Raw genomic sequence first — 27,272 nt, 5'->3', positions numbered from 1 at the left:
ATTATTAATCAGAGGAGCACTTCTCAGATAAAACCTGATTTTGGTTACTGTCATGTAAGCCTAAAGACACTTTTAAAGGGGTTAAATGATCCAGGACTCCGTTGCAGGAGATCCATAAGGCAACAATCCCTTCAGCCTGACCATTGTGTAATAAGATTACCTCGGTGTGAGGAAAGAGAATTGTGGCATGATGTGGGATGATAAGAGGAATACTGCAATGTTTACAGATGAAAGCAGATTTGGAGTATTTAGTGATAGAAGGACAGTACCACTTTGGAGACCTCCATTTCAAATAATCAATCTACCTTAAGTGCAGGAAGTTCACCCAACAAGATGGATCCATAATAATACGAGGTGGTACTTTTCTAGGAGGTAGTACGGAACTCTACATCTGTGACCGTAGCTTGACGGGTGATATTTATGCCATAGACATTATCCATAATTTAGTTGAATATTATCGATGGAATCCTCAACCATTTAGAATTTCTTATTAATTTATAATAAATAATCACTTAGTTTTTTCATATGTTTAACTTTTTGCGTACAGTTTATATAAATAAATTAATTATTCATTATCATGCTTATCAGCATAAACAATTGTTTTCTATAATTATTGACGCATACACTTTCCTTTATTTCTAATATTCAGTTAGTTTTATAGGTAATGAAATTTTTACATTAGTTATACTTATAAGGACTTCTTGTACATGGGTTTATTTAATGGGAAAAAACATACAAGATAAATTTAAAGGAACAACTTTCTAGTCTAGTTTATCTATTGTATGATATGGTAAATTCTTAACATTTTTGGTTTCTAAACCACATTATTTAGAAAATCCTTTTATATTTGGTCAAGATGGAATGATTATATACTAAATAAAACAATCTGGTTTATATGGCAAAAACACCAAACAATAACAAAATTGCAACGGCAAATAAGATAACACATGATAAATAGTTAAACGAACCGTCCGAAAAGGAGTTTATACGTTCCATCGCAGACATCTTATTATCGAAAAAGGGAGTGATGCAGAGAAAAATAATATTTTTCCATCTGAGACGTGCCCGTTTAGAATACAAAGTGTGTATTATGGTTGGAAGTGAAACGGCGGCGTTTGGGTTCACCCTTTTGCCGGTGATATTTCACTTATATTTCAATTTTCATACTCTTTATATGACAATATGGGTCGTGTACGAGCACCGCGATAAACATTTAGAATTACTTTTCGAAACGGCGCACGGAGTTCACGTGCCCGGCTGCCGCCCTTTCACGCCTTCCGAGGGGGTGGTTGGTACCGTGTGTTACGTGTGCAATAATCGTATTGCTACGTGCGACAGTTGTTGCTTGGAAAATCAACTTTTAGTACTCTATCGGTACCGGACGCTTAGTTTTTTTTTTATATTTAGATGTGAGGATGAAAACACTTTCATTAAAATATTGAACTGAATATCAAATTATTCAATTTGTGCAATGAATAACGTGTTCTCAAAATAGATCGACAAATTTGTGGCACATGCGATCAGTCATAATTGAAGCAACATAATTTATTTACCATTGACATGACTTAATTGTTATTGAAAGCATTTATATTATATTAATATTTTGAGTTAACCTTGTTTCAAACTCATGATATTGAATTAAAACTTAATATCATTTTGCAGTAAATTTATTATGAAAAGTTAAATTTCAAATGTTTAGTTAGTTTTCTGTATTCAGAAAAGTTGAACAGTATAATAATTAATTTTTGACACAAATTTTATCTGTTACAAGTTTAAATTAACTAGTTATCCAGTATTACTAACTTGTAAACAAAGTTTATTTACAAACATATACAGGTTACATGCAGTAGTGGCCTTAATTATGTTAACATATTAAATTATATTAAAAATATGAGACACCAGTAACTATAATGTGCTATGCAAGTGGCCAATTTAATATTATTCTTTAAAAAATTAGTTAGCTTTTTATATTTAAATTGACAGTAACATTTTACTTTATGGTCTTTCATTGCTCTCTATAAATTTATATCCATTAGTTACTTAACGTAATCATTGGTGAAATTTGTATATAAACATTGAACTTTTCACTAAATCTATTCAATTTCACTTATAAGATACACAACACTATACTGTCAGCTGTATACCACACTGCGCATGCGCCAGTCATGAGCATGTCGGTGACGCGAACATTTTTCTCCTACCAAAAAGTGCCTAACGCAGCTTAAAAGTTTTCACTTCAATAACAATAGTAAATTAATATTATATTAGCTAGGCTAGCTAGGCTAAAATATTAACATTTTAAAAAGTTAATAAAGCTGTAATATTGAACACTTTGAAATAACTTCCAATAAATTGAACATTAAATAACTGTAAAATATGAAAATTTGAAAATATATAAAACTACCTCATTTAAAAAGGTAATGATGGGAAATTTCATGAACCAAATTTAGAGCTTAACTTATTACCATATCTTTTAACCTAATCTTGAATACGTAAAAATATAAGAAACAATTTAAAATGGTTCAAATTTAAACGCATATTTTAACGGTCCAAATTAAAAAAAAATTCAAACATAAAATTCAGATAATATAAACATGTTTTAACTTTCCTTTAAATCGTATTTAATTAGCCAGCAGAATAATTTATTTATCAAATGTTTACATTACTAATAGTTTTCATTGCCGGATGTTGAAAAGTGTTAAGTCGAAAGTCAAATTTGTTCGGCCAACTTGGGCAACATTCAGGAAAAAAAAAGTCCAAAAGTAAATTACATAATCAGTACGAATAAGTTGCCATAAAATGATTTCCGAGGGATAAGCGGACAACGGTAGTTTACGGCCGGGATCAATTAAGGGATTTTATCGGGACCAAATTTTCTTCAAACTTTTATAATATCGAGTTGTTAATAAAACTTGAACGGGACTTTTCTGGTTCTTCCCCTCCGTTTCCATTCTCCGCGTTCTTATCCGGGTTTTTTCTGCGCTTATCAATGTCAAATTAACTCGACGAGTGTCATTAATCTTAAATAATTGATAGATGTATGAAGATTTGATGAAAATGTTCGGGGGAATTCAAAAATGAAAACCGATAAATGCAATATTATATAATATGTTTTCCTTCTCCGTAATTAATTTCTTTTTTCTTTATGTCATTATTCCAATAAAAGAAGTTGGTAATGAAACTTACAAAAGAGTTTCTGGACCCGCCTTTGTTTCTTCTGTTCTGCCCTTTTCATTCGGTTTTATTGGCAAATTACCTCTGGAAGCTTAATTAAACTTATTTGAAATAATTCGTCGTAGAATATTGTAGTAATATTAATAAACTAATATTGGTGTAATAAATAAATGTGCATATATGCATTTGACGACATATGCTCAATTTGTGATACTACTTTACAGTTTCCGCTTTTGCAGAAAAAGCGTTCTTAATATATTGTTGTTACATAAAATAAGTTATGAATAAAAGTTTTTATCCGACTTTATCTCTGCTTATTAATATTATAATCTAAAAAATAAACTAATGCATAATGCCACTTGACATATGTTCAGTTTGCAATAATAATTCATGTTTCCTTTTCTGTAGTAAATGTATAATTTATTTTATTAACATTGTTACATAAAAGAAGTTTAACATGCTCCCGAGTAACTACAGTTGAGTGTATGCGCCTTAGATGCAACATCTATTTTACCCAAAGGAAAACATCCATGAAAGCAATGTTAATGCGAAGTTAAACCATTTTACCACAGCATTAAAAAAAAACAAAAGTCGTCTCCCGTGTGTCCTTACACACGAATACAAAAATTTACATGGTAAAATAATGGTAGGTCCATCACATATTATTTTAATGTAGTTTTTCGTCGAGATGCGACCCCGGAGTTGGCAGGATCTGGTTTTTAGCTTTCTCCGAGGATCAACCGGTGTAATAGAAGTAAATAAGAACGGCCATTACGGATTTAATTAATGTCATTACTCTAATTGCAGCTTATAATATCACTGTTGCAAATTACGGGACACGTTATTAATATTTGTGATTTATCGCCGCTTGTACTTTTCACGACAATAATTAATTGTCTAATAACCGTTTCTCGTTGTAAATTGTCCGAGTGTTTATCGATGGTCGGTGAAGTAAACTTTGTGGTGCTTTGTTTTTGATAATTTGTTGTCTAGCGATGGCATTTTCACATTCTGGGCACTCCAGTTATGCCTAATAGTTCAATCCATCATCGGTTTAATTGGTGTTTGATCCGACGTACCCAACATGTTGATGACTTTCTTCTGCCTCAATTAAATCAGATTGATGGCGATGGAAAGGCATTAAAGTCGATAAAAATTTATAACAAATCGGGCAATATATGTATTTGTAAACTAACTAAGATTATCGTAAAACATTTAAAAAAAAGGCACAACATATTGAAAGCAAAAGATACCATTGAGATAAACAAATAGGCAATAACTGTTGACCTGGTTGTATGCCAGGCAATAATGGCCCGAGGACAGGAGGGAGGAATTGAGTTTTCCAGTTGAATATTTTCGTGTCACGCATTAATAAAACTTATGCAATGGTAATTAATCGCGATTTTTTATCGGATAAATTGCCTGTATAAAAATACCTAGCACGTTTCGAATCCCATAAATTGTGCAGTTGCATAAAACGTAGCTTGTTCAAGTATAGGAACGTTATTCTAAATGTTGTTGTGTCAATATTAAATCGATGAAATATTGCATACCATTTAATTTGAAAATGGTCGTCGTTGTGATGTTGTTCACTCAAAACTTCTTCTCATTTCAATATTGCCTTAGTTGATAAAAAAACTTGGTGCAACTCAAATTTGTATCAACAATTAATTATAATTATGGTACCAAACTAATTTCTTATAATTATCTACAAAAAATCAATAAAATCTTACACTGATCAACCACGAATAAATTTTTCGCCAGTGCTGGCAACATTTTTATTTTTAGGTTAGGTTCTTTCAAAATATGTAACAAGTACATGTTTTTAAACAAACTTTATTTATAAATTGGTAGCATGAGATCATTTAAATTGGGAACATAAAGTTTGTATCGCAAATTAATTATCATCTAAATTGTAAAATTGACAATCTCAATTAAGAAAAGCGATAAAACACTTAACACATCATAAATTTGAAACAAGGTTAACTCAATATATTTATATAATATAAATACTTTAAATAACAATTAACACACGTTTAATGCATTTATTTAATTAGTAGCACACCATAATTTAACAATAAAAGACAGTTAATTCTCTTATTATGTAGAATCTCTGATGAACATGATTCTACAAATGTCGTAAACTAAAAAAATGTATGTAAAAGGTAAAGATTAATATTAAACATTTTCAAATACTTAAATGCCACCTAAAATTTTGTGACACAAACAAATTTATTATTACAAAATGTCAGTAAAATTTTTTACACATAATTGCATAATTTATTGGGCAATTTGTCAAATGTATTGACAGAAATTGGTATATCACATGTACCAACTCTCCACCAGGACTGGCAACATAATTATTTTTAGGTTAGGTTATTTTAATACATGTAACTTGTACAAGTTTGTAAATAAATTTTATTTATAAGTTAAATAGCTCAGTAAATTTAAATTTAATCAGACAAAAATTTGTAAAAAAATTAATTATCATACTAAATTGTACCTTTTAATTTCTATAAATTCAGGAAAAGAACAAAAAAGTTTTACGTTTTAGAATGTATTTTACTGTATATAATATTAAGTTTTAATTGATGAATTTGAGATAAGTTTAACTCAAAATATTTATATAATAAAACGATTTCAATGCTCAATCTTTTAACGTATTTATTTAAATCTTATTCGATATACTTTCTTACTATCTAGAATCTCTGATTTATCATAAAAAACATGATTAAAGAATTTATTTTTGATAATATTTCTAATAAAAATTCTAAAATTTTGTAACATTTATTATTAAAAAAATCATTAAAATTTTGTACACACCGTTTTGTTGCATAATTTATTGGTCAATTTTTTGTCAAATATATTGACAGAAATTTGTATATATCCAATTCATCACATTCAGGACTGGTAACATGGTTATTTTTAGGTTAGGTTACTTTAATATATGTAACCTGTATATGTTTGTAAGTAAACTTTGTTTATAAGTTGGTATTATTGGATATCTTAGTAAATTTGATCTTGTAACAGATAAAACTTGTAACAAGAATTAAATATCATTTTAAATTGCACTTTTAAACTTCTATGAGTTCAGTAAGGGAACAAAAATTTTCAATTTTATATAATATAAATGAGAAATCATTAAAATATGAGTTAATTGTTATTGGAAAATAAAAAAGCTCATAATATTTTGACAATAAAAGACAGCTAATTCTTTTAAATATTCTTTCTTATTGTAAAAAAAACATGATGTCACAAATATAATATTGCTAAAAAGTTGAATGTAAACAATACACATAAATGTTGAACATTTTCAAATATTTAAATGATACTCAAGTATCTTTGACAGAAACTAATTTATTATAATTATTTGTAAACACTCACTAATTTGTTGCATAATTTATTGGTCAGTTTATTGACAGAAATTTGTATATCACACCACAATTTTTCTCCAGTGTTGGCAACATGTTTATTTTTAGGTTAAGTTATTTTAATATATGTAACTTTGTTTATAAGATGGCAGTACTGACATGTTAATTAATTTAAAGAACAGACAAATTTACATAAAAAAAATGAATTATCATTTTACTTTGGCCTTTATAACTTTTCCAAATTAACAAGAGAAACAAGAGATTTGAATTTTTCAGAGAGAAAAAAATTATTTATCATTTTAAATTAAAATTTATAAATGGTCGTCCTTTATTGTTAAATTATGTGCCACTACTATTTAAATAAATACATTATACAACACAAAAAATGTGTATTTATGCTCAACATAATAACAAAAAAAAAAAAAAAAGTTCTCTGGTGCAACATACAAGAAATAATGATGTAGTAAAAAGAGAATATTTAATTTCAGCCTGATGCATTGTATGTTAATGGCAGATGTCACGTTCCGTAGTTGAATCTATAAAATATTAGAGAATTGCCAATTAAAATTGTGATTAAATTATTTGATATATGTTGTTTAATGCTGTTTAAGTAATGACATCATTCTTGTAAGTAGAACAATTGTATTTTAAATCATTTAATAACAACTTTCCAGCCAAACCGGTTCCTTTAATAATATACTGTTGAAGTGGTTTTTTCAATTTTATAATGTAATAACACTCTGTGTGTCTTGAAATTGAGCCCACGTCTACCTTCATCGAACGCAACAAAGGGCCTTGTTGCCTTGCCGCGTCTCACGTCGGAAAAAGGAAAGATTGGATTGGGGGGAGAGAAGTTTTTTTTTTATTAGATTTTTATTAGAATTTTATTTCTAGTATACACATCGAGTTGTAGCACAAGGTTCCTTTATAATTTTCCTCCGGATTATTATATTCCTTTTTGTGTTTTTGCGCTTAAATTGTTTCTCATGTTCCACGGCAAACATGAAATATTTATTCTCCTTTTATTTCATCTCGGTCCCATAAAGAATAATTAATTTTAACCGAGCGGGCTCATATTTTATATCTATTGTGGTTATTAATATTATTTTATTATCTCTTCCACGGACATTTATTAATATTGGGAAGCGTTATTTTAACTTTGGCGTTCGCATCAAAACGAAATTATCGCCCCTATTTATTTTCGTTTTGCCAATTTAATGCGATTACTGTTCTGAATTTTAGGACTGTCTGCGAAGTGTATGAAGGCGTCCTTGTATATAAAATTTTCGCGAGTGATTTTAATCAAAAAAGTAATTTCCTTTTTGACAATTTAATGCAATTACCAGAACTAGAACATTGTTTCTATATATCACTGTAAACTTCTGGAGAACCAGTGTGTAAACTTTAACATGAAGTGATTTTAATTATAAACGTGTACTAGTTACAAGTTATTACAGTAATTATAATAAATTTGATCGATAGCACATTAGAATGGGAATTCTCGAATTTGCATTTTAACACTGTTAGTTAATTATACTTGGATAAATATTTATTTGCCTTGTTTATGTATTCCCTGTCCTAAATTACATTAGCATCAAATTTAGATTCTCTAATTAACTTGCGCGTCCAATAAATGCTAACTTAACAATTTATAACTCGGGAGTGCGGAGTGGAGGGGTGAGAGGGTTCTTCAAACTCTCGGGGAGTTTCAATAATAACAAGATTTTAATCTAAAATCACAACTTTCAATGTTGCCATTACATATTCGTCGGAGTAAAATATTAAACTATAAACGAGCTTTGTTAAAAGCTTTAAACAGACAGTTCTATTATTTTGAGATGGGATCGAACTTTCGGTATAACTTTAGACAAAATATTTAATTTTAAAATATACCTCAGAGTATCAGATAGTGACATAACTCATTAGTTCTCACAATTGGTTTAATTTTGGTGTCAACAAGGCATATACAGTTTCGTTTGTTACATTAATAGCATCTATTGTATACACTGAGGTCAAATAAAACCAAAGTTTTAAAACTTAGTTTACATAGTTTATCTAACACATTAGATGAACTATTTACTCACCGGTTTTATCCAGAAAAATAAAACTGAATAGAGGATATAATTACCTTTCATTTGAAGTTATACAAGAAATCCTTCCAATAAAAAAAATGATAATGATCATATGAGCAATTTGGCACATATCAACTTTATGACAAAATTTAGATAGGTGAACAACATTTTATATTATTTTTATTCGAGGTCAATATCTTGTTCCATTCAAAAATTATGGAGGGAACTTTTTATGACCTCACAGTTTATTTTTAAGCGTTATTTAACATATACGAGATTGTATGTAATAAATAATGTCAGTTAAATAAGTAATTCTGATATTCTCAGATATTTTTAAACTAGTTTAATTGATTAGAAGATATAATTTTATTAGAAAATTGATTAAAAAAATTAATAAAAAAATAATTAAAATCGATCATTTTTAATCCGATTAAAATCCGTACGATCATTTTCCATACAATGAAAATCCGTGCGATCAAAATACATATTATCATTTTCCATACGTTCAAAATCTATTTTCCGATCATTTTCCATACAAACAAAATCCATACGATCAAAATCCATACGATCATTTCACATATAATCAAAATCCATACGATCATTTTCCATACGATTAACATTTACAAAAATTGTAAAAAATATTATTTTTGTGTATGTACCGTATTTATGCATGTAGTGAAAAACGGTTATATCAATATTACAAACAGACACTCCAACTTTATGTCGATGTATAGATAACAGTAATTTTTGGCAATATTTAACAAATATCTTTTGATATTTCATTAATTTATTGTTACTTCCATCGATTTAAAGCAAGAGCACGTATTTTATTAAAAATTGTTTATTGTATCCATATGGTACTGGGTAATTTGGCACATATAAACTTTATGGCAAAATTTAGCTGGATGGACTACATTTTAGGTGGTTTTTATTCGAGGTCAATGTCTTATTCCATTAAAAAATTATCAGAGAGGAGGAGGGGCTTTTTACGACCTCAATATATATTTTTAAAGGTTATTTAAGAAACACTAAATTAATTAATGTACTTAGTAATTGATGTACATTTTGCAAATTTTATTATTATATTATTATTATTTTATAAGGCATAATTATTTTGAATGATCAGATTGAAATTTGATACATAACAATTTTTATCAAAACTCATTAAAATCGAATTACAAATAAATTCCCAGGGAGCTAATACTAACTATATAAAAGAATTTTTAAATAATCTCCAAAAATAATAAAAGTAATTCTCATTCTCATCCTATTAAAAAATTGTAGATAATAATTTGGCACATATCAATTATATGCTAAAATTTAGTTAAGTAGACATTATAAATAGTCTTTATTTAACCCACTCAAAAGTAAAAGGTTATTTAACAAAAATTAAAAATTAAACTGATATTTTCTTATATTTTTAAACTTTTATTCAACGATTTAATTAGAATTAGATGTAAGACCATTTTTAAGGATGATTAATTTAAAAAAACTATATTTCCATTAAAATTCATTATAATCGAATTATAAATGTTAAAATTGGGCGTAGGCCATATAAAAGAATTTAAAATTAATAAAATAATAAAAATAATTGTCATTTTTAGTAATATTTAATAAATACGTTTTATTATTTTATTTATTTGAAGCGATTTCATCTGTTTCAAGCAAGTTTTTCGAATAAAACAACGAAATCTAATTAATTAGCCCGTTTCAAAGATTTTTATCAATTTTTTTTACAAACAAAATTCATTAATTAAGGTTAAATCATTTGAATGGTTGAATAATCAGCAAAGTCAATTTATAATTAATTAACTAAATCCGACAACTTATTTTAATATTAATGACTTTAAGTAAGTAAAATTTTAAATTATAAATGAGCTTGTTAAGAGCTTTACCGACGATGTTCTAATAATTTAAACTAGAATTGCTTTCGGAATGAAATTTTACAGGAAATTTAATTTCATACAGGAAAATAAAACGATTCATTCACAATTGAAATATTTATTTTTTATAATATTCAATAAACAATATTGAACGACAATTGCGTTTATTTATTGAATAAATTCCAAATAAATTATACAAGTGCTTAAATGAAGTATGGAGGATCACATATTGAATTTATATTAGTACATATAACAAAAATTTTCAAATAACTGATATTTTATAATACATACGTATATAAATAAATACGTGGGTACATTTATTCGAATAAAAAATCCTAAACAGATTGTTTCAACTTCATTCTGATTTGTGGAAAAATAAAATTGCACTGTGTAGCCCACGACGGAAATATAAATCAAATAAGAAAGTTTATTATAAACTCTTTACATATAAAAAAGTCGACCGTTGGCAGGTCCCCGGAAAATCGGGGTCGGCCCACGTCAAGGTTTCGAGACGCAGAAAACCGGGGGAAGGAGAAAAATGTCTGCAAATATATCATCATACGGAATAATGAAATTTTCCTCGTAGAGAAAACAAGATAGACTGTTTAATATCCAAAGGTATGTAGAATATTGAAAAATACATATGAGTTCGTAGTTTGGGGCCTTGGCTCGTTGGAAAATGGGAAAATACTGGAAAAGTTCCCAGGAAGTTGCACGAGGAGGAGAAATAATGTAATGTAAATAGAATAAGTTGTGCGTTCTTTTTAAATGGGCCCGAAATTCCGGCTCGTTTGCCACGCAAATCATTATTTATGTTGCAAAGAATGTTTGAACTTCAATTACTTTTTTTTATTAAAAAAATAACAGAACAAACGGGCGAGCTATTTCAAATAAAATACAACATAAATAAGGCAGATAAAATGTACATCAATTAATTGTAAATATATTTCTATAAAATTGTAGAGAACATTTTAATTGGCTGTAAAGCTGTAAATGTATTTTAGTTCTAAAGGTTAATGTTTAAAATCATAAAAAGAGAGATTCAATAACCTACAGTTTATATAACTGTAAAAGAGACTTTATGTTGTTAATTTAAATTGATACAAAGTTCAAAATGTATTAAATATTTACAATTAATTTTAATTTAGATTTAAACAGATTCTTGACAAGAAGCCAATGTGTAAAATTCCACAATAGAGTCATCACAAAATTATTTTGGTTAAGTACTATTTAGCAATTTTTTCAGCTTCATTCCATTACCCGGATTTATGTATAAGGAGAGAATTGTCATCTGTGAAACTTCTGAAATCAATTTCTCCAACTTTTTGGGTCCAAATATTTCTTTCAAATGATTGATTTGTCGTGGTTAAAGGACTGAACTAGTTCCAAAAATGTTGTACGAGGATTTTGCCTGAAATATTGCTTTATTTCTTCGGTGGTACAGACTTCAGGAAGACCTACACGGTGTATTCATTCCCACTTCTAAATCTTGTAAAATTCTTTAGTTAAGAAACGAATCAATGAAACAATTCCATTTATTCGTTTAAAATAATAAATCGCCAAAAAATTGTTCACCGTCCAATTATTTTCCAATTATTACACATATTTATTTTCTATATTCCAAAATTCCCCATTTCCACCGTTTTACTGTCCTAACAAATACCCCATAAATTTAAATTGATACAAAGTTCAAAATTTACAATTAAAATGTAATTTAGATTTAAACAGATTCTGGGTTCTTGGAAATGTTGGAAAGATCAATCTCAGCTTTGACCCCCTCTACAGATTTACTCCATTTATTACGTAAACAATTTGACAATAACAGAAATATATAAAAGCCACATTGACAAATATTTGAAAGAAGGAGAACTTAATTAAATTCTAATTTCTGTTGATGAACAATGGATAATTTTTATGAACTTGGTTAATTTGTGAACTGTAGACAGTTACATTGATTGTTTGGCCTCTTGGCAAGAAGCCAATGTGTAAAATTCCACAATAGAGTCATCACAAAATTATTTCGGTTAAGTACTATTTAGCAGTTTTTTCAGCTTCATTCCATTATCCGGATTTATGTGTAAGGAAAGAATTGTCATCTGTGAAACTTCTGAAATCCTTTTCTCCAACTTATTTCTTCCAAATGATTGATTGATCGTGGTTAAAGGACTGAACTAGTTCCAAAAATATTGCACGAGGATTTTGCCTGAAATATTCCATTTATTCGTTAGAAAAAAAAAAATCGCCGAAAAATTGTCCACTGTCCAATTATTTTCAACTTACTACACATATTTATTTTCTATATTTCAAAATTTCCCATTTCCATCGTTTTACTGTCCCAACAAATACCCCACAAATCATCGACTTTCACGATCGTGACTCAGTTCTCGATTGGAAGCCCCCACATCCTCCCCGTTCGCCCCGTGCAACTTTATTAGTTTAATATAATAATTTCTCTTTCGCAATAAAACACAACCGAGTAAACTAAACTAATTCCGTTCAGATGCTGGGGGGAAATTCAATTATTCCGCAGCACAACATTCGGCGTCGCTTTCCGGATTGCATGTATCTGGCATACACGTGAGTTAAGACCTCTACTGTTTCGAATTTAGATTAACCGAAATCATTTTCTACATACTCAAAGTATCTTCAAAATTACTAGACACAGATTTTATTTATTTGTGTGAATGTGTTACAGATTTTAGTGCATTTAAATCTTTTTGTTTCTGTTTTATCAAATTTCTAATGTAACACACCACCTAAAATTTTGCTCAAGATCCTTTTTTGAGACTTTTAACCTTGACACAATGGTTAGTGATTACAAGAAGTTTACAGTCTCAGTTAGAAAACGTAGAAGGGTTTCCAATATGTATTGAAGATTTTTCTACCAATTACAGAAAAACCTATTTTTAAATAACTAAATATATAAAGAGTGTATACATTTATTTTTCCCGATTTCAGAAAATATTAATAATAATCAATTATTATTGATGTGATGCGTTAATTTCATAGAGCTGAGCTTTTAGAATTATACATACCTAATTTAAACTAAATTTTTGAAATTTAAATTTGAGGGGCTGCATTTATTTTAGGAGAAACTTTAAATTTTGACCCCTATTTTAGAAACACCTTGTGCATGCCCATCGACTACTTATTTAACAACGACTCCAACAAATGTATTTCACAATAAATTGAGAATAATTCCCCCATAAATCTAAGAGAAAGTTGGAGGTTTTAATAATTAATTAAACCATGAAATTGGCCTGTCAGACAATAAATATATCGCATTATTGGGCCGTTTAATTAAGTTATTTAATTAAATTAATAAAGTTCAGGCATGTTCTGTATTAATTATTGATTCGTATCTTGAGGTTTTTCCATTTGTTTGCCCCAGCTGTGTGCTCAACATCTCAAGCATTCTTATCTCGTCTGTATTGTTTTAATTTAATACGGACTTGCCCGGACGAAAAGCTTCCCGGTCGGTAAATATTATACAACTTAATAAAACATAGTATCCAATCAAATTTCGGCTGTGTAACTAATACATTACCTCTAAACAAATTCCATTAAATCGTTAATAATTCAAAAGTTTCAATGTGGCTCCTTAAAAGTTATTCCGATGCATAATTACATTTGACATGCACAAGGAAACGAAAATAAATCTCACAATACACAAAAGTTTGGCGAAAACTTTTTTAATATATTACAAAGTTTCCTTATCGCATTTTTACTTACTGCAAAACGCTTTTTCTTTTTCGTTTTCGCCCAGAAATTCTCCGGATTCCGCGGCAAATGGATTCGAATAAATTTTGTTCCACTTACCTCTTTTAATTATTTGATAAATTCTTTCCGTTAAAGCAACGTATAATTATAAACACAATCTTAAACACCCACTTTAGTGCTTTGTCTATGAATATTCATATTGTTACGGATGCGTGCGAAAATGAGTCGCAGGAATGTGTGTTATTGATAGCGTGTTACGAAACAAATTTAAATTACAATTTATGAAGCTTTTATCTTAATGCACCTATTAAGACGTACTAAAATTGCCGGAAGTAATGCTAAGCAGTTTTGGGAACGGTAATCCGTCACCAATGGCTGAGGGCTCACTTTTACAAGGTGCTAATTATGGACACAAAATTTATTTTTAGGAATTAATTCAATAATTTAGAAATTATTGTCTTGACAAAAGTTTACGTTTAAATATCCATATTATTGGCAGTTATTCAGAATGTTTAATGACAACAATACGGCAATATAATTCTTTATTGAGTTTAGTTAGGTATTTATTAATATTTGAAATTAATTCAAGAGTCAGAAGTAGACCAACTGTAAAATAAAAAAACCTTAAGTACCTTTGGCCTTCCTTTATTTAGTATTATTTATAACATCTAAACACTTTTTTTATTGATTTCAGTAGCCTTTCAATATAATCATTTTATATATCTTTTCACTGATTTAGAGTCTATTCAAATTTGACAGTTTTTTACTTGGATCTTTTGATCAGTTTCATCCCAAAGGTTTTCAATTGGTTTGAGGTCAGGGTTTTGTGCTGGCCAAGACATTACACGTACTCCTTGAGAAGCTAACCATTCTTTAACTACCTTAGACGTATGTTTTGGATCGTTATCGTACTGGAAGGTCCTTAAACTCATGTTACCTTTGACAAATGGAAGCATATGATTCTCCAAATTGTCATGATAAACGAAACGTTCCATTATCCCGTTTATTTCAACCAGTGAGCCCATGCCAAACCCAGAAAAACATCCCCAAACCATAACTCTCTCCCACTATGCTTCACAGTAGGTCTACTTTACTTGGGATTATACCTTTCATTAATTGGTCTCCTCGTAAAACAAAACTGTTCTCCATTGTCCATTTGTCCAGTTCACATTTTCTCATGAAAAAAGTAGTCTTTTTGGTCTATTTTTTGCAGAAATGAAGGGCTACTTTGCTGATTTTCTACCATAGAGACCAGCTTCTTTTAGTCTTCGTTTTATGGTACTCACCGACACACTGACTTCATTTATTTCTTGATTTGTTTAAATTTAAATCGACTGCAATTTTACTCTGCTTTTCACCAACTTTTCTACAATTTGTTGTTTAATTTGTATCAATAAATAGACACCTCTATGTATTTTTAGTGTTAAGAAACGATGTCGGACACAGAAATAAACTATAAAATCAACTGTATTGAATATGTTTAGACACTTAATAATTATAAAATTAATTTAAATTAAAAAGAATCGTTCTTTTAATAAAATAATTAATTTTTTTAATTTGTTGCTCCACATGTAAGCGATAGCGTAAATGACTCATTAGCCAATTCCGGATTCCAGAAATTGTTAAACAAAAATGACGTCTATTTTTAGACTCTCATTCTGCGGACTTTGCACAAGCAACGTTTCACCGATAAATTACATGATAAATTAAAAAAAAATTGCCTCGAGAAACTGCTCATTTTATTACACCATTTCGATTGGAATCGTATTTTTAATTTAAAATTTTCAATTTTTCCATTCGAACATTTAACTTAACGAAATTTTATTTACGTTTTTGGGCCCGTCCCGATGTGTTTGTTTAAAACATAGTTCAAATAATTTGCTTTAGGTCGGAATATAAAAATGTTTGCGCTTGTCATCGGTTCGATCGGCGACAAATAGAAATTTTGCCCGGCACATGTGTAATTTCACACATGCATGTGATAATTCTGCGTCGGTATTTAAAGTAATTTCCAGATTATAGACCGACGAGCTTCGGTTACGGAACTGAGTCTTGATTCAATTTCTTTCGTTTTTATAGTGCTATAATCGGTAATGATTATTTTATTTTTAGTAAAAACATGGGTGGGGTTTCTGAGTGAAAGTTTCATTATGACGATTAACTGATATTGTGCAATTTATACAGAAATATTAATATTTAGATATTTAATGCTTAATATGCCATTAATTAATATTGAAATATTAAAATATTTATTTTAATAATTAGGCGTTTAATGAGCATAATAAATAAAAATATTGAAATTGACAGTTTTATTTGTATAAGTAAAATTATAAATCGAATTCAATACTAATATTTTAATAGACGACCTGTCAATTAAGCGAATATATTAAAATCAACGTATAACGTGCATTTTATATTCGTTTCTGAACCCCTGAAAAGCATTATTTAAATTTCCTTTGTTTGTGAACAAGATGACAAACCACCGCCAAAACTATAGCAATAAAAAATGTAATATAACACGGAAAATTCCTGAACAAGACAGAAAAATGTTTGGTGGCGGACAAATGCGATCGTTTGTAGTTTGCATTGACATCTTGCATTGTGCACCCCCCAGAAAGTGAAGTAAATTTCGTAGAAAAAAACAATCAAATATAAATCGCGACGACAAAAACACGTACGTCATAATATTTGGACGATGCCGTTTTCAGATAATAGAATAACAATCGGCGCCAATAAAACGTGAGGGATGGGGCGGTTTTTGTGAAAGCACCGGCTAGAACAACAAAATAGAATTGGGAATAGGAAGTTCATTCAACACGAGTAAGTTAAGGGATGCTGTGGACGTTGTTTTTGTTGTCGGATATGTAATGGCTTTTACGATGGGCTTAACTGAACAGATGTTTTTTTCTTAAATTTTCAAAAATTTGAATTAATTAACGCAGTTAATATTTACAATATCGTTACGCAAATGTCATTATGAATAACTAAGAAAATAAAGTGAATTTGTTTAGCAGAATTTAATTAATATTTTAATTTTTTCTGCTCTTTCTAATTGTCCTATTTATTTTTTCCAACACTGTACATAAAATATTTTTTAGTTAAAAATGATTTTTTATTCAAGTGCTAAAAAGTGGCAATGAATATTTTGAAATTGAGTAACGTCAAGGTCATCTTGAAACAGGAACAATAAAGAAATTCTGTAAATCTTATTCATGAGAAAAATAAAAAAAAAATAAAATTAATAAATCAAATAAAAAAAATAAAATTTAACTTCAAACATATTAAATTAAATTAAAAGAATTAAATTGTTCATTTAAATTTATAAATTTAAAAATATTATCTTCAATAAATTAAAATTAAGAATTGTATTTTTAAATTATATAAATTAAAATTGTTAATTTTTAACATACAAAATTTGAAATATTAAGCTTAAAAAATTAAAAGTAATGGAAAAAAATTAAATAAATTGTTAATTTAAATCTATAAAATTTAAAGTATAAAATTTTAGAAATTAATAATAATCTGTAAAAAAGAATTGAAATAAAAATTTAAATTTATACAATTTAAAATATTTACACATCTTAATAAATTGAAAATAATCAATTAAAATTAATAATATTAGAACTGTATTTTAAAATCATAAAAATTAAAAGTAATCTTGAAAAATTACTTAAAACTGTTTAAATTATAAAATTTAAAATATTAAGTATTCAATTTGATTATTTAAAAAAAATATTGTTATTTTAAATATATGAGATTTAAAATATTTTATTATGAAAAATGGAAAATATTATTATATAATTAATCATATACATTAAATATTAAACTTAAAAAAATTAAAAATAACAAGTTAAATTAAGAAATTAATTAAAATTGTTAATTTTGAGTATATAAAATTTGAAATATTAAGCTTTAAAAATAATAAATTGGATTAAAAAAATAATAATAAATTGTAAATTTAAATTTATACGATTCAAAATATTTATTTTAATTGAAAATAATCAATTAGAATTAATAAAATTGGAATTGTATTTTAAAATTATACAAATTAAGTGTATTGAAATTAATAAATTACTTCAATCTGTTAATTTTTAATTTATAAAATTTAAGATATTATTTTAAATAATATTAAAAATAACCAATTAAATTTAACAAAAAAAAAAAATAATAATAATGAAATTGATAATTTAAATTAATAAATTTAATTAAAAATATAAATAAATATAATTGTTATTTTATAGATATGAGATTTAAAAAATAATAAGACGAAGTAAAAGAACTAAAATTGTCAATTTAAATTTATAAAATTTAAAATATTAATATTAATAAATTAAAAAATAAAAATTATATTTTAAAATTGTATACTTAAAATATAATAATAAAAAAAAGTTACCAATTAAAATGAATAAAATTAGAATTGTATTAAACTTAAACAATTGAAAAATTCCTTCAATCAGTTAATTTTTAATTTATAAAATTTTAAACATTATTTAGAAAAATATTAAATAGATATGTTAAATATATGAGATTTGAAATATTTTATTTTGAAAAATAAGAAAATATAAATTAAAAACACTATTAAATTATTAATTAAACTTAATAAATAAATAACACTCAATACTGATACATTCATTAAATTAAAAAAAATATATTTAATATTTTAAATTAATAAAATTTAAAATTCTATTCTGTTCTAAAGAAAATTATGTTATTTTCTAGTTGAAACGAATAAAACTAGTATAAAAATCGCAATTAATTTGGTGCCAGTATATTGCCCCATACACCTCCCAAATAAAGAAAAAAAAGCAACAAACGGCTTCGAAGTTAATCTGGGTATTTAAATTTTAAACGGTCGCGATAAAATTTACATTGCTTCCTTTCCGTTAATCACTTTTGCTAATTTTTCTAACAATGGGTCTTTACGTCGTCGACAGACTCGCTAAAGGGACACAATCTAATATGGAAATTCGCGATAACGGGTCATTTGCTTGTCGATTGTCGGGCCTTAATTATTTTTCGCAAATTAAGTATTCATACTTAAAAAAGCACACACACACACACATACACAACGAAAGGTAAAAAAACTAATATGCATTTAAATCACCACTAATGCACCTAAATTAGTTTATCGCATCGGAAAATGTCGGCGATATGTTTTAGAAAGTAACACGTGTACAAATTGTGCACTACATTTCGAACGGCTGAAATGGGAGCACTTAAATAAACAGGCATTTTAAATTAAACAATAATAATAATAATAGCGACACACATTTATTTTTACTTTTTAATGTAACAAAGAACAAATAATTTCAGTGTTTATGTGTGTGATTGCGACTTTTTTCGGAACAGCAAGCCCAAGGTCTGAGTCTTTAGCAAAGCATAAAGTTTCATTATGTTATTTAAATGTTTACAATCATTAAAAATAATTACTTTAAACACAGTGCAATGCGGATTGAATAATGTATAATGCAAGTGCACTGTTTAATATACATCGGGAGGGTGGATTGCATTAAAATAATGCACAATTGTTTCCAGGAAGGTTAATAGACTGAAATTATTATAAGCGCCGGAGATACTTTCGTATTGCTGCAACGTTTTTCAATTATAATTTTTATCAGAAACGGACAGAAATATAAGTAAGGAACGTAATGCAATATTACGTAATTAATATTAAATGGAAAATCTGATATTGATTAACCCAGTTCGAAGTGGATCGTAGAATAATGGAAAACTTAAACAGGCGGAAAATCCTTAATTTAAATTAGATACGAATTTGCTCGGCAATCGTTTTTATCTCTACTACGGATATATATATCACGTGAATTAATTAATTTTTAAAAACACTTACAAAGATTAATAAACGTAATAATTTCAGTTCCGTGTTCCGTATCGATTTCCGCCGCGGTCCTTCGGAATATGCAATATTGTGTGGTATTTAATTTTGGTAAATAAATTTGCATACTGTGGAGTTTCATTACACGAAAGTTGTTTATTAAATTACATGAGAATTGCTCCGACATTTTCAATTACGATTTTATTTTTTGTTGCTTCATGGCAGCCGGGACGACGTAATATAATATTACGTGATTAATATAAAATGAGAATCAAATATTGATTAGCCTAGTTTGGAGTAATTCCGTAAATAATGAGAAACTTAATGACTGCATTATAATTAAGTATCAAAATTTAATTAATGTCAAAGTGCAATAAATCAGTCGGAATTCAATTTCGGGGCCATTAATAACGGCATCGCCGTAGTCAGCCAGTCAGAGCGAAATATAAATCCGAATGAAACTATTTTCGAGTAATAAGCAATCACTGGCAATCCTCTTATGCTCCGGCCCAAATCTGCAGATACATTTTGCTGACTTTATTATGCAATCCGCTGGAGAAACATTTCTTCCGGTTATCCCGTCTGTCACTTCGCATGTCGTCTCATCAGGAGCGAAGGAACAATAATAGTATACAGGGTTTTTTAATTTTGGACTGTACTAGTATTTCCGGATCAACACTGTTTATAATAAACCAAAAAAAAAAAATACACACTTATCAATGGTAGAATATGGTAATAAAACTAAAGAGTAACTCAATTATGTTTTTCATTTGAAATTCAAAAGTTATATACATTACGTCGAAATTTTAAGGAATGATGGCTTTTTTTGAGATAAATATCTTATTCTGCAGGAAAAAGCTCCTGTAGAAAAAATTTAACGTTAATAAAAAACTAAATAAATATTTTATTACACTACACACTATTAGTAAAGATATGGTAATAAAACTGTCAAATATCATGTTAAACAAACGATGATATTAAATATCTCGAAAATTTTGAATTATTTCATTATATTTTACCTAAACATTAATTATATATTATTGTAAAGTTTCATTTTTTATATTTTAAAGAGAAATTCAATTATATTTTTCATTTGAAATTCAAAAGTTGTATGTATTATGTCAAAATTTTAAGAAAAGATGGCTTTTTGAAGATAAATATCTTATTCTGTAGGAAAAAGCTCCTGTTAAAAGGCTTTACCGTTAATAAAAAACTAAATAAAAATTTTATTACACTATACACTTATCAATAGTAAACATATGGTAATAAAACAGTCAAAAATCATGTGTCACAAATGATAATATTAAATTTCTCGAAAATTTTGAGTTATATTATATTTTAGATAAAAAATATATTATTGTACACTATAACCTTAACAATAGTAAAGATATGGTAATAAAACTGTTAAATATCATATTTCACAAATGATAATATTATCTCAAAAAATCTGTGTTGTATGATTATAATTTAGCTAAAGAAAAAATTATATATTATTGTGAAGCTTCACTTTAGTCTTATTTTTTAAAGAAAAATTCAATTATGTTTTTAATTTGAAATTCAAAAGTAATATACATTACTTCGAAATTTTAAGAAATGATGGCTTTTTTGAGATAAATATTTTATTCTGCAGGAAAAAGCTTCTGTAGAAAGAATTAACGTTAATAAAAAAATAAATAAATATTTTATTACACTATACACTTAACTATAGTAAAGATATGATAATAAAACTGTCAAATATCATGTTATACAAACGATGATATCTCGAAAATTTTGAGTTATATCATTATTTTTTATCTAAATATTAATTATATATTATTGTAAAGCTTCATTTTTTTTGTATATTTTAAAGAGAAATTTAATTATATTTTTCATTTCAAATATAAAAGTTGTACATATTATGTCGAAATTTTAAGAAGATATGACTGTTTAAGATAGATATCTTATTCTACAGGAAAAAGCTCCTGTTAAAAGGCTTTATCGTTAATAAAAGAACAACTAAAAAATTTATTACACTATACACTTATCAATAGTAAACATATATTAAAATCATATGTCAAAAATGATAATATTAAATATATCGAAAATTTTGAGTTATATCATTATATTTTAGATAAAAAATATATTATTGTACACTATACACTTAACAATAGTAAAGATATGGTAATAAAACTGCTAAATATCATGTTTCACAAACGATAATATTAAATATCTCAAAAATTTTGTGTTATACCATTATAGTTTAGCTAAAGAAATAATTATATGTTATATATTGTAAAGCCTCATTTTAATCTTATATTTTAAAGAATTTTCATTTTTTCATTTGAAATTCCAAAGTTATACATATTTTGTCTAAATTTTAAGAAGTGATATCTTTTTTGAGATAAATATCTCATTTTCCTACTTGAAAGACTTTAACAACGTTAATGAAAAAGTAAATAAAAATATTATTAATCCATATACTTACTATCAATAGTAAAGACATGGTAATAAAACTGTCAAATATCATGTTCCACAAACGATAATAACAAATATATCGAAAATTTTTAGTAAAGTGCAATTTTTTTGATATTTTAAAAAGATATTCAATTACGTTTTTCATTTGAAAATCAAAAATTATAAATTTATATTGAAATTTTAAAAAGAGATGGCTTTTTTATGATAAATATCTTATTCTGCAGGAAAAGCTCCAATAGAAAAACTTTATCCTTAATAAAAATCTAATTTTTATTATTTTTTAGCTAAAAATTAATTAGTTTATCGCAAATTCAATATTTTGTGGGAGACATTAAAATTTGATTTGGATACTTCAATTAACATACAGTTAAAATCAATAAGGAACATATACATTCATACGGATGTTCCAGGAAATTAATTTAAAAAATAACTTTTGCTCCCTGCCATAAAATGATTATAAAGTTGAAAGGGGTACGTAAATATAAAAATATCTTTGAGGAAAACATGTTTAGTACACAGTGCATAAAATTATTATTCGGATGCGCCTCGTGGCATGTGGAACGTCATCTAAAATTATCATGTTACTTTTAAAACATTCAAAGCGGATCTTAAATTTAAAGCCGTCTCATAAAACCAGATATTTTAATAATGCAAAATTTAAAGGATAATAATAGGTGAAACACGAGAAAATACCTATGTAGAAGGTAATAAGTAGTGAATGCAAAGTAATGAGAAGAAGGAAGAGACATACCGTTGGAGTGTAACATGTCGACGAAGGGTGTTATGACGCTATAACTATTCAAGTTTGTAGGCTAATAAAACTGCTTTTATGTCCCCTTTACATATTTACTACCCCCTTATTTAATCCCCATATTCTTATCATTTTACTGAACTATAACTAAACATAGTAGGGAATGCCATGGTTTGTGTTTATGTAGCATTTGCAATTATCAAAATTACTTTTTTTTATTCGTCATTTCAAATTTTGGTCATAAATTAGAAACTGCACTGAATGCAGCTGTATAAAATGCATAACTAGATCAAATTTGGCCGGCCATATTACTAAACCGTGCAACATATGTAAGTATAATTACATGACCCAGATAAATTATAATAAACAAACAGGAAGGAATCTAGAAATGCCGTTGTTGTGCAATCACACCAGTTCAGGATTAGAATTTACTTTTCCCTCGGTCGCGCATGGCTTTCTGACTCGAGAATTGAAACATTCCAATTTTTAACAACTTTCTTATTTACCAACACAAAATTGCATAATTACGTATTAATAATTCAATGGGTAATTATTAGACTTTAATTGTGACGATGGAAAAGATGATGGAAACGCCATATTATTATTAATTATTTTTTGTTCAAGTCTATTATCCTAAATGGTAAAATTGAACTTTTCGAACGTGTAATCAAAATTCTTCTGAGTCGTCGAACTGCATTCTAAAAATTGTGAGTGAGAATTTTCCTTCTCCAGTTCGCAGACGTTCACAATTTTGAACCTGTGTAACTGGTATGGTGTTAGATATTTAAATATTAAGGTTAAATTAAAATAATTAACTTGTTGTAATTTATAGTCCCCAAAAATAAACATTAAGTTTTTTCCAAAATTTACTGTTACTTTTACTGGTCCAGAGTTCCAGATTTCTTGTTTTATGGTGACTATTTCAAATAATCTTATTATATATACATTTACAAATAGTTAATGCACTTAAAATTATGTTTCTGTATCGTGTATTTAAAGTAATATTTATTGAACACAGTGTACTAAAATATATAGTTTAAAATATGTATACAAAGCTTATTCGTGATGGTGTTAAATTTATATTTCTAGTCGCTTTTAACGAAATTAATGATTCCATTAAACACTCCTTATTATTTATGTCCTCCTGGTAGTTACAATTTTTCACTATAACAGTGTCGCCATCGACAGACATATTGAATAAGAGGGCTGTTCAAAATAAATTACGATCATCATAAAAACTGCTCATTTTATGTAACTATTTGTGAATGTAAACAAAATTATTTTCAGCAATTAAACTAACTTTTAAAATTAAAGTAAGAAATTCCTTATTCTTCACTTAACAGGAAGAAAATAACTTGTAATATTGTTATTTTGTCATTGTTGAAAATTAACTAAACTTTTGGTGTATTTAACACACACATCTTTAAATTTATGTACTCCTAATACATTACTGTTTTTGTTAACAATGTAGCTTATATATAATATAAATTGATGACCAACTACTTCAAATGATTCTGATTTCCTGATATAAAATGCTTAAACATTCGTATCTCCTCCTGTGGATTTGTAAATACCTCCTTCCATGTTAATTAATTATAATTTCTATATGTTTTAACAAAATAAATGATTCCATTAAACACTCCTAATTATTTATGTCCTCCTGGTAGTTACAATTTTTACCTATGACAGTGCCGCTACAGAATTTAATCCTTTTACTCAGTACTAACTATTTAAATGTCAGTGAACAAAAACAAAATTCTTTTCAGCAGTTAAACTGCATTTTATTATGCTAAGAAAGTAATTTTGTTGTCCTTCACTTAAAAGCAGTTTAAGATGTAGCTAAAAATGTCACGTGTTGCTAAATTATAATTTTGTCTTTTGAAAATAAATGTTAAACTTTGTTTCCAGTTAACCAAACACATTTTTATATTTATGTGCTTCTAAAATATTACTGTTTCTTTTTTTAACAAGTAAATGGATGACTGACCACTTCAAATAATTCTGACACCCTGACATAAATATAACCTACACACACTTGTGTATGCTAAAACGTTAAATGAATGTTTCTATCGAAATTAATGGTTCAATTAAACACTATATTTATGTCCTCCTGGTGACTGCAATTCTTCTTCACAAAGATGGCTTATTTCTAAACTTATTATTATTGAGAAATAATCCAAAAAAAAGCTTTAAGAAATTTTTATCCTCTTATACAGCATTAATTAACTATTAGTAAGTGTAAATAAAATTATTTTCAACAGTTCAAGTACGTTTTAAAAATACTAAGGGTCCTTAAGAGTAAGAAACAGTATGTAAATAAAAATGGGGTGGATATTAAAAATAAGTTTCGATTATCCTTTTACAATTTAATTATTAGTGAGGGTGAAACAAAATTATTTTCAGCTGTTTTAAAAATAATAAAGATTTGTTTCCTTCACTTAACAGTAAGAAAATAATTTGTAACCACTTGTATGGCAACTAAAAGTAGTCAGTATTGTAAAATTACAATTTTATAAGTGCTTCTTGAAAATGAAATAAATAAACCCAAAAAGAAGCTTTAAGAATTTTTATCCTATTATATAGGTTAATTAATTATTAGTAAGTATAAACAAAATTCTTTTCAACAGTTCAAGTGCCTTTTAAAAAAATTCTAAGAGTCCTTAACAGTAAGAAACAGCTTGGATTGTAAATAAAAATAGGGTATTCAAAATAAATTACGATTATAAGATCTCAATAAGAAGTTATCCTTTTACTTAGTATTTAAATATTAATGAGCGTGTAAACAAAATTATTTTTAGCCCTTTTAAAAATAGTAAAGAATTTTTTTCCTTCACTTAACAGTAAGAAAATAATTTGAAAACATTTGTATGGTAAGTAAAACCAATCAATATTATTAAATTATATTTTAATCAGTGTTTCTTGAAATATATACTTTATTTGTTTCTAATAAAACTTGTGGTGTAATTATTATAATATACACCTTTATTTGTCTTTATATTTATGGACTCCTGATATATTACCGTTTTTGTTAACCGTGTTGATATAGCTATAAACCGATGACTACTTCCAATTATTCTGATATCCTGATAGAAAATGTTTAAGAATGCATATCTCCTGCTCACTTTCAAACTCCTGTTATACGTTACTGTGTATGCCATACAAGTTGTCATTATCTTGATATTTTTTGTATACTAGTGCAATTTAAATTAATAAAACCCAAAAGATAAAGCTCAATCAAAAATAAATTACGATTATGATCTCTAAAAAAACTTTTAATAAAATATACTTTTATCTATTATTATTGTTATCATTATTATTAGAATAACCTTGAACTTCAGTTAATAGTATGAAACATTGTTTGTAACAAAACTTTGATGTAATTACATAATTCTTTATATTTAGTTGCTTCTAATATGCATTTTTATTAATTTGCTCCTTATAAACAGGTCGACTGACTACCTCAAAGTAATTCTCTGATATTTTGATAAAAAGTGCTATTTTTTGTTTATCAATTCAAATCAATCATCAATCAATCAATTCAAATCAATTTTAAAATTGTCTATGAACCATTTTGCTGATTGAGGGCATTTTTAGGATGATGATTAAAATATAAAAAAAAAACAAGTTTTAAAAACAAGAGTTAAAAATCATTTTATTCAAACAAATGTATATCTTCTGATTAAATAAAATCTTAGAATATCATATAAAGTAACTTTACAAACTAGTTTTCACAAACAGTTTAATCCTTTCTTAGTGCTAATAAGTTCAAAAGTTCAATATTGCCTTTAATTATTCATTAGTGATCATACTAGTTAGTTAAACACTTAAAAACACTTGAATAAACACGAAACTAATTGTGAAAATGATCTCAGTAAATAAATGTTCCTACTTGTAATATATTACAAATTTCTTTTTTAATAGTGTTACTACCTTATTAGGTAAAACGTTGAAGTTGAACCCTCTATAGAATACACTCATTCTATTTGTCCATTATTAAAGTTATTTTAAAAGCTT

At 27.1% G+C, this 27,272-nt stretch overlaps 2 protein-coding genes across 2 annotated transcripts in view; both read right to left on the bottom strand.

The window, feature by feature from the left end:
- LOC109603480 (TOX high mobility group box family member 4-A) overlaps positions 1–27,272 on the bottom strand; it is a 152,976-nt gene that overhangs the window by 118,614 nt on the left and 7,090 nt on the right. The window lies entirely within an intron of this gene.
- Positions 5,837–27,272, bottom strand: part of LOC109605805 (FAD synthase) — a 199,285-nt gene continuing 177,849 nt past the window's right edge. Inside the window, exon 7 of the mRNA XM_049968286.1 lies at positions 5,837–5,848. Coding sequence (XP_049824243.1) covers positions 5,843–5,848 — 6 coding nt within the window. The 3' untranslated portion in view covers positions 5,837–5,842. The remainder of the gene's footprint in view (positions 5,849–27,272) is intronic.

Source organism: Aethina tumida, chromosome 5 (genome assembly GCF_024364675.1).
Source record: "Aethina tumida isolate Nest 87 chromosome 5, icAetTumi1.1, whole genome shotgun sequence".
Lineage (NCBI taxonomy): Eukaryota > Metazoa > Arthropoda > Insecta > Coleoptera > Nitidulidae > Aethina > Aethina tumida.
The sequence above is the reverse complement of the archived record's forward strand: the minus strand, read 5'-3'. Positions and strand labels throughout refer to the sequence as shown.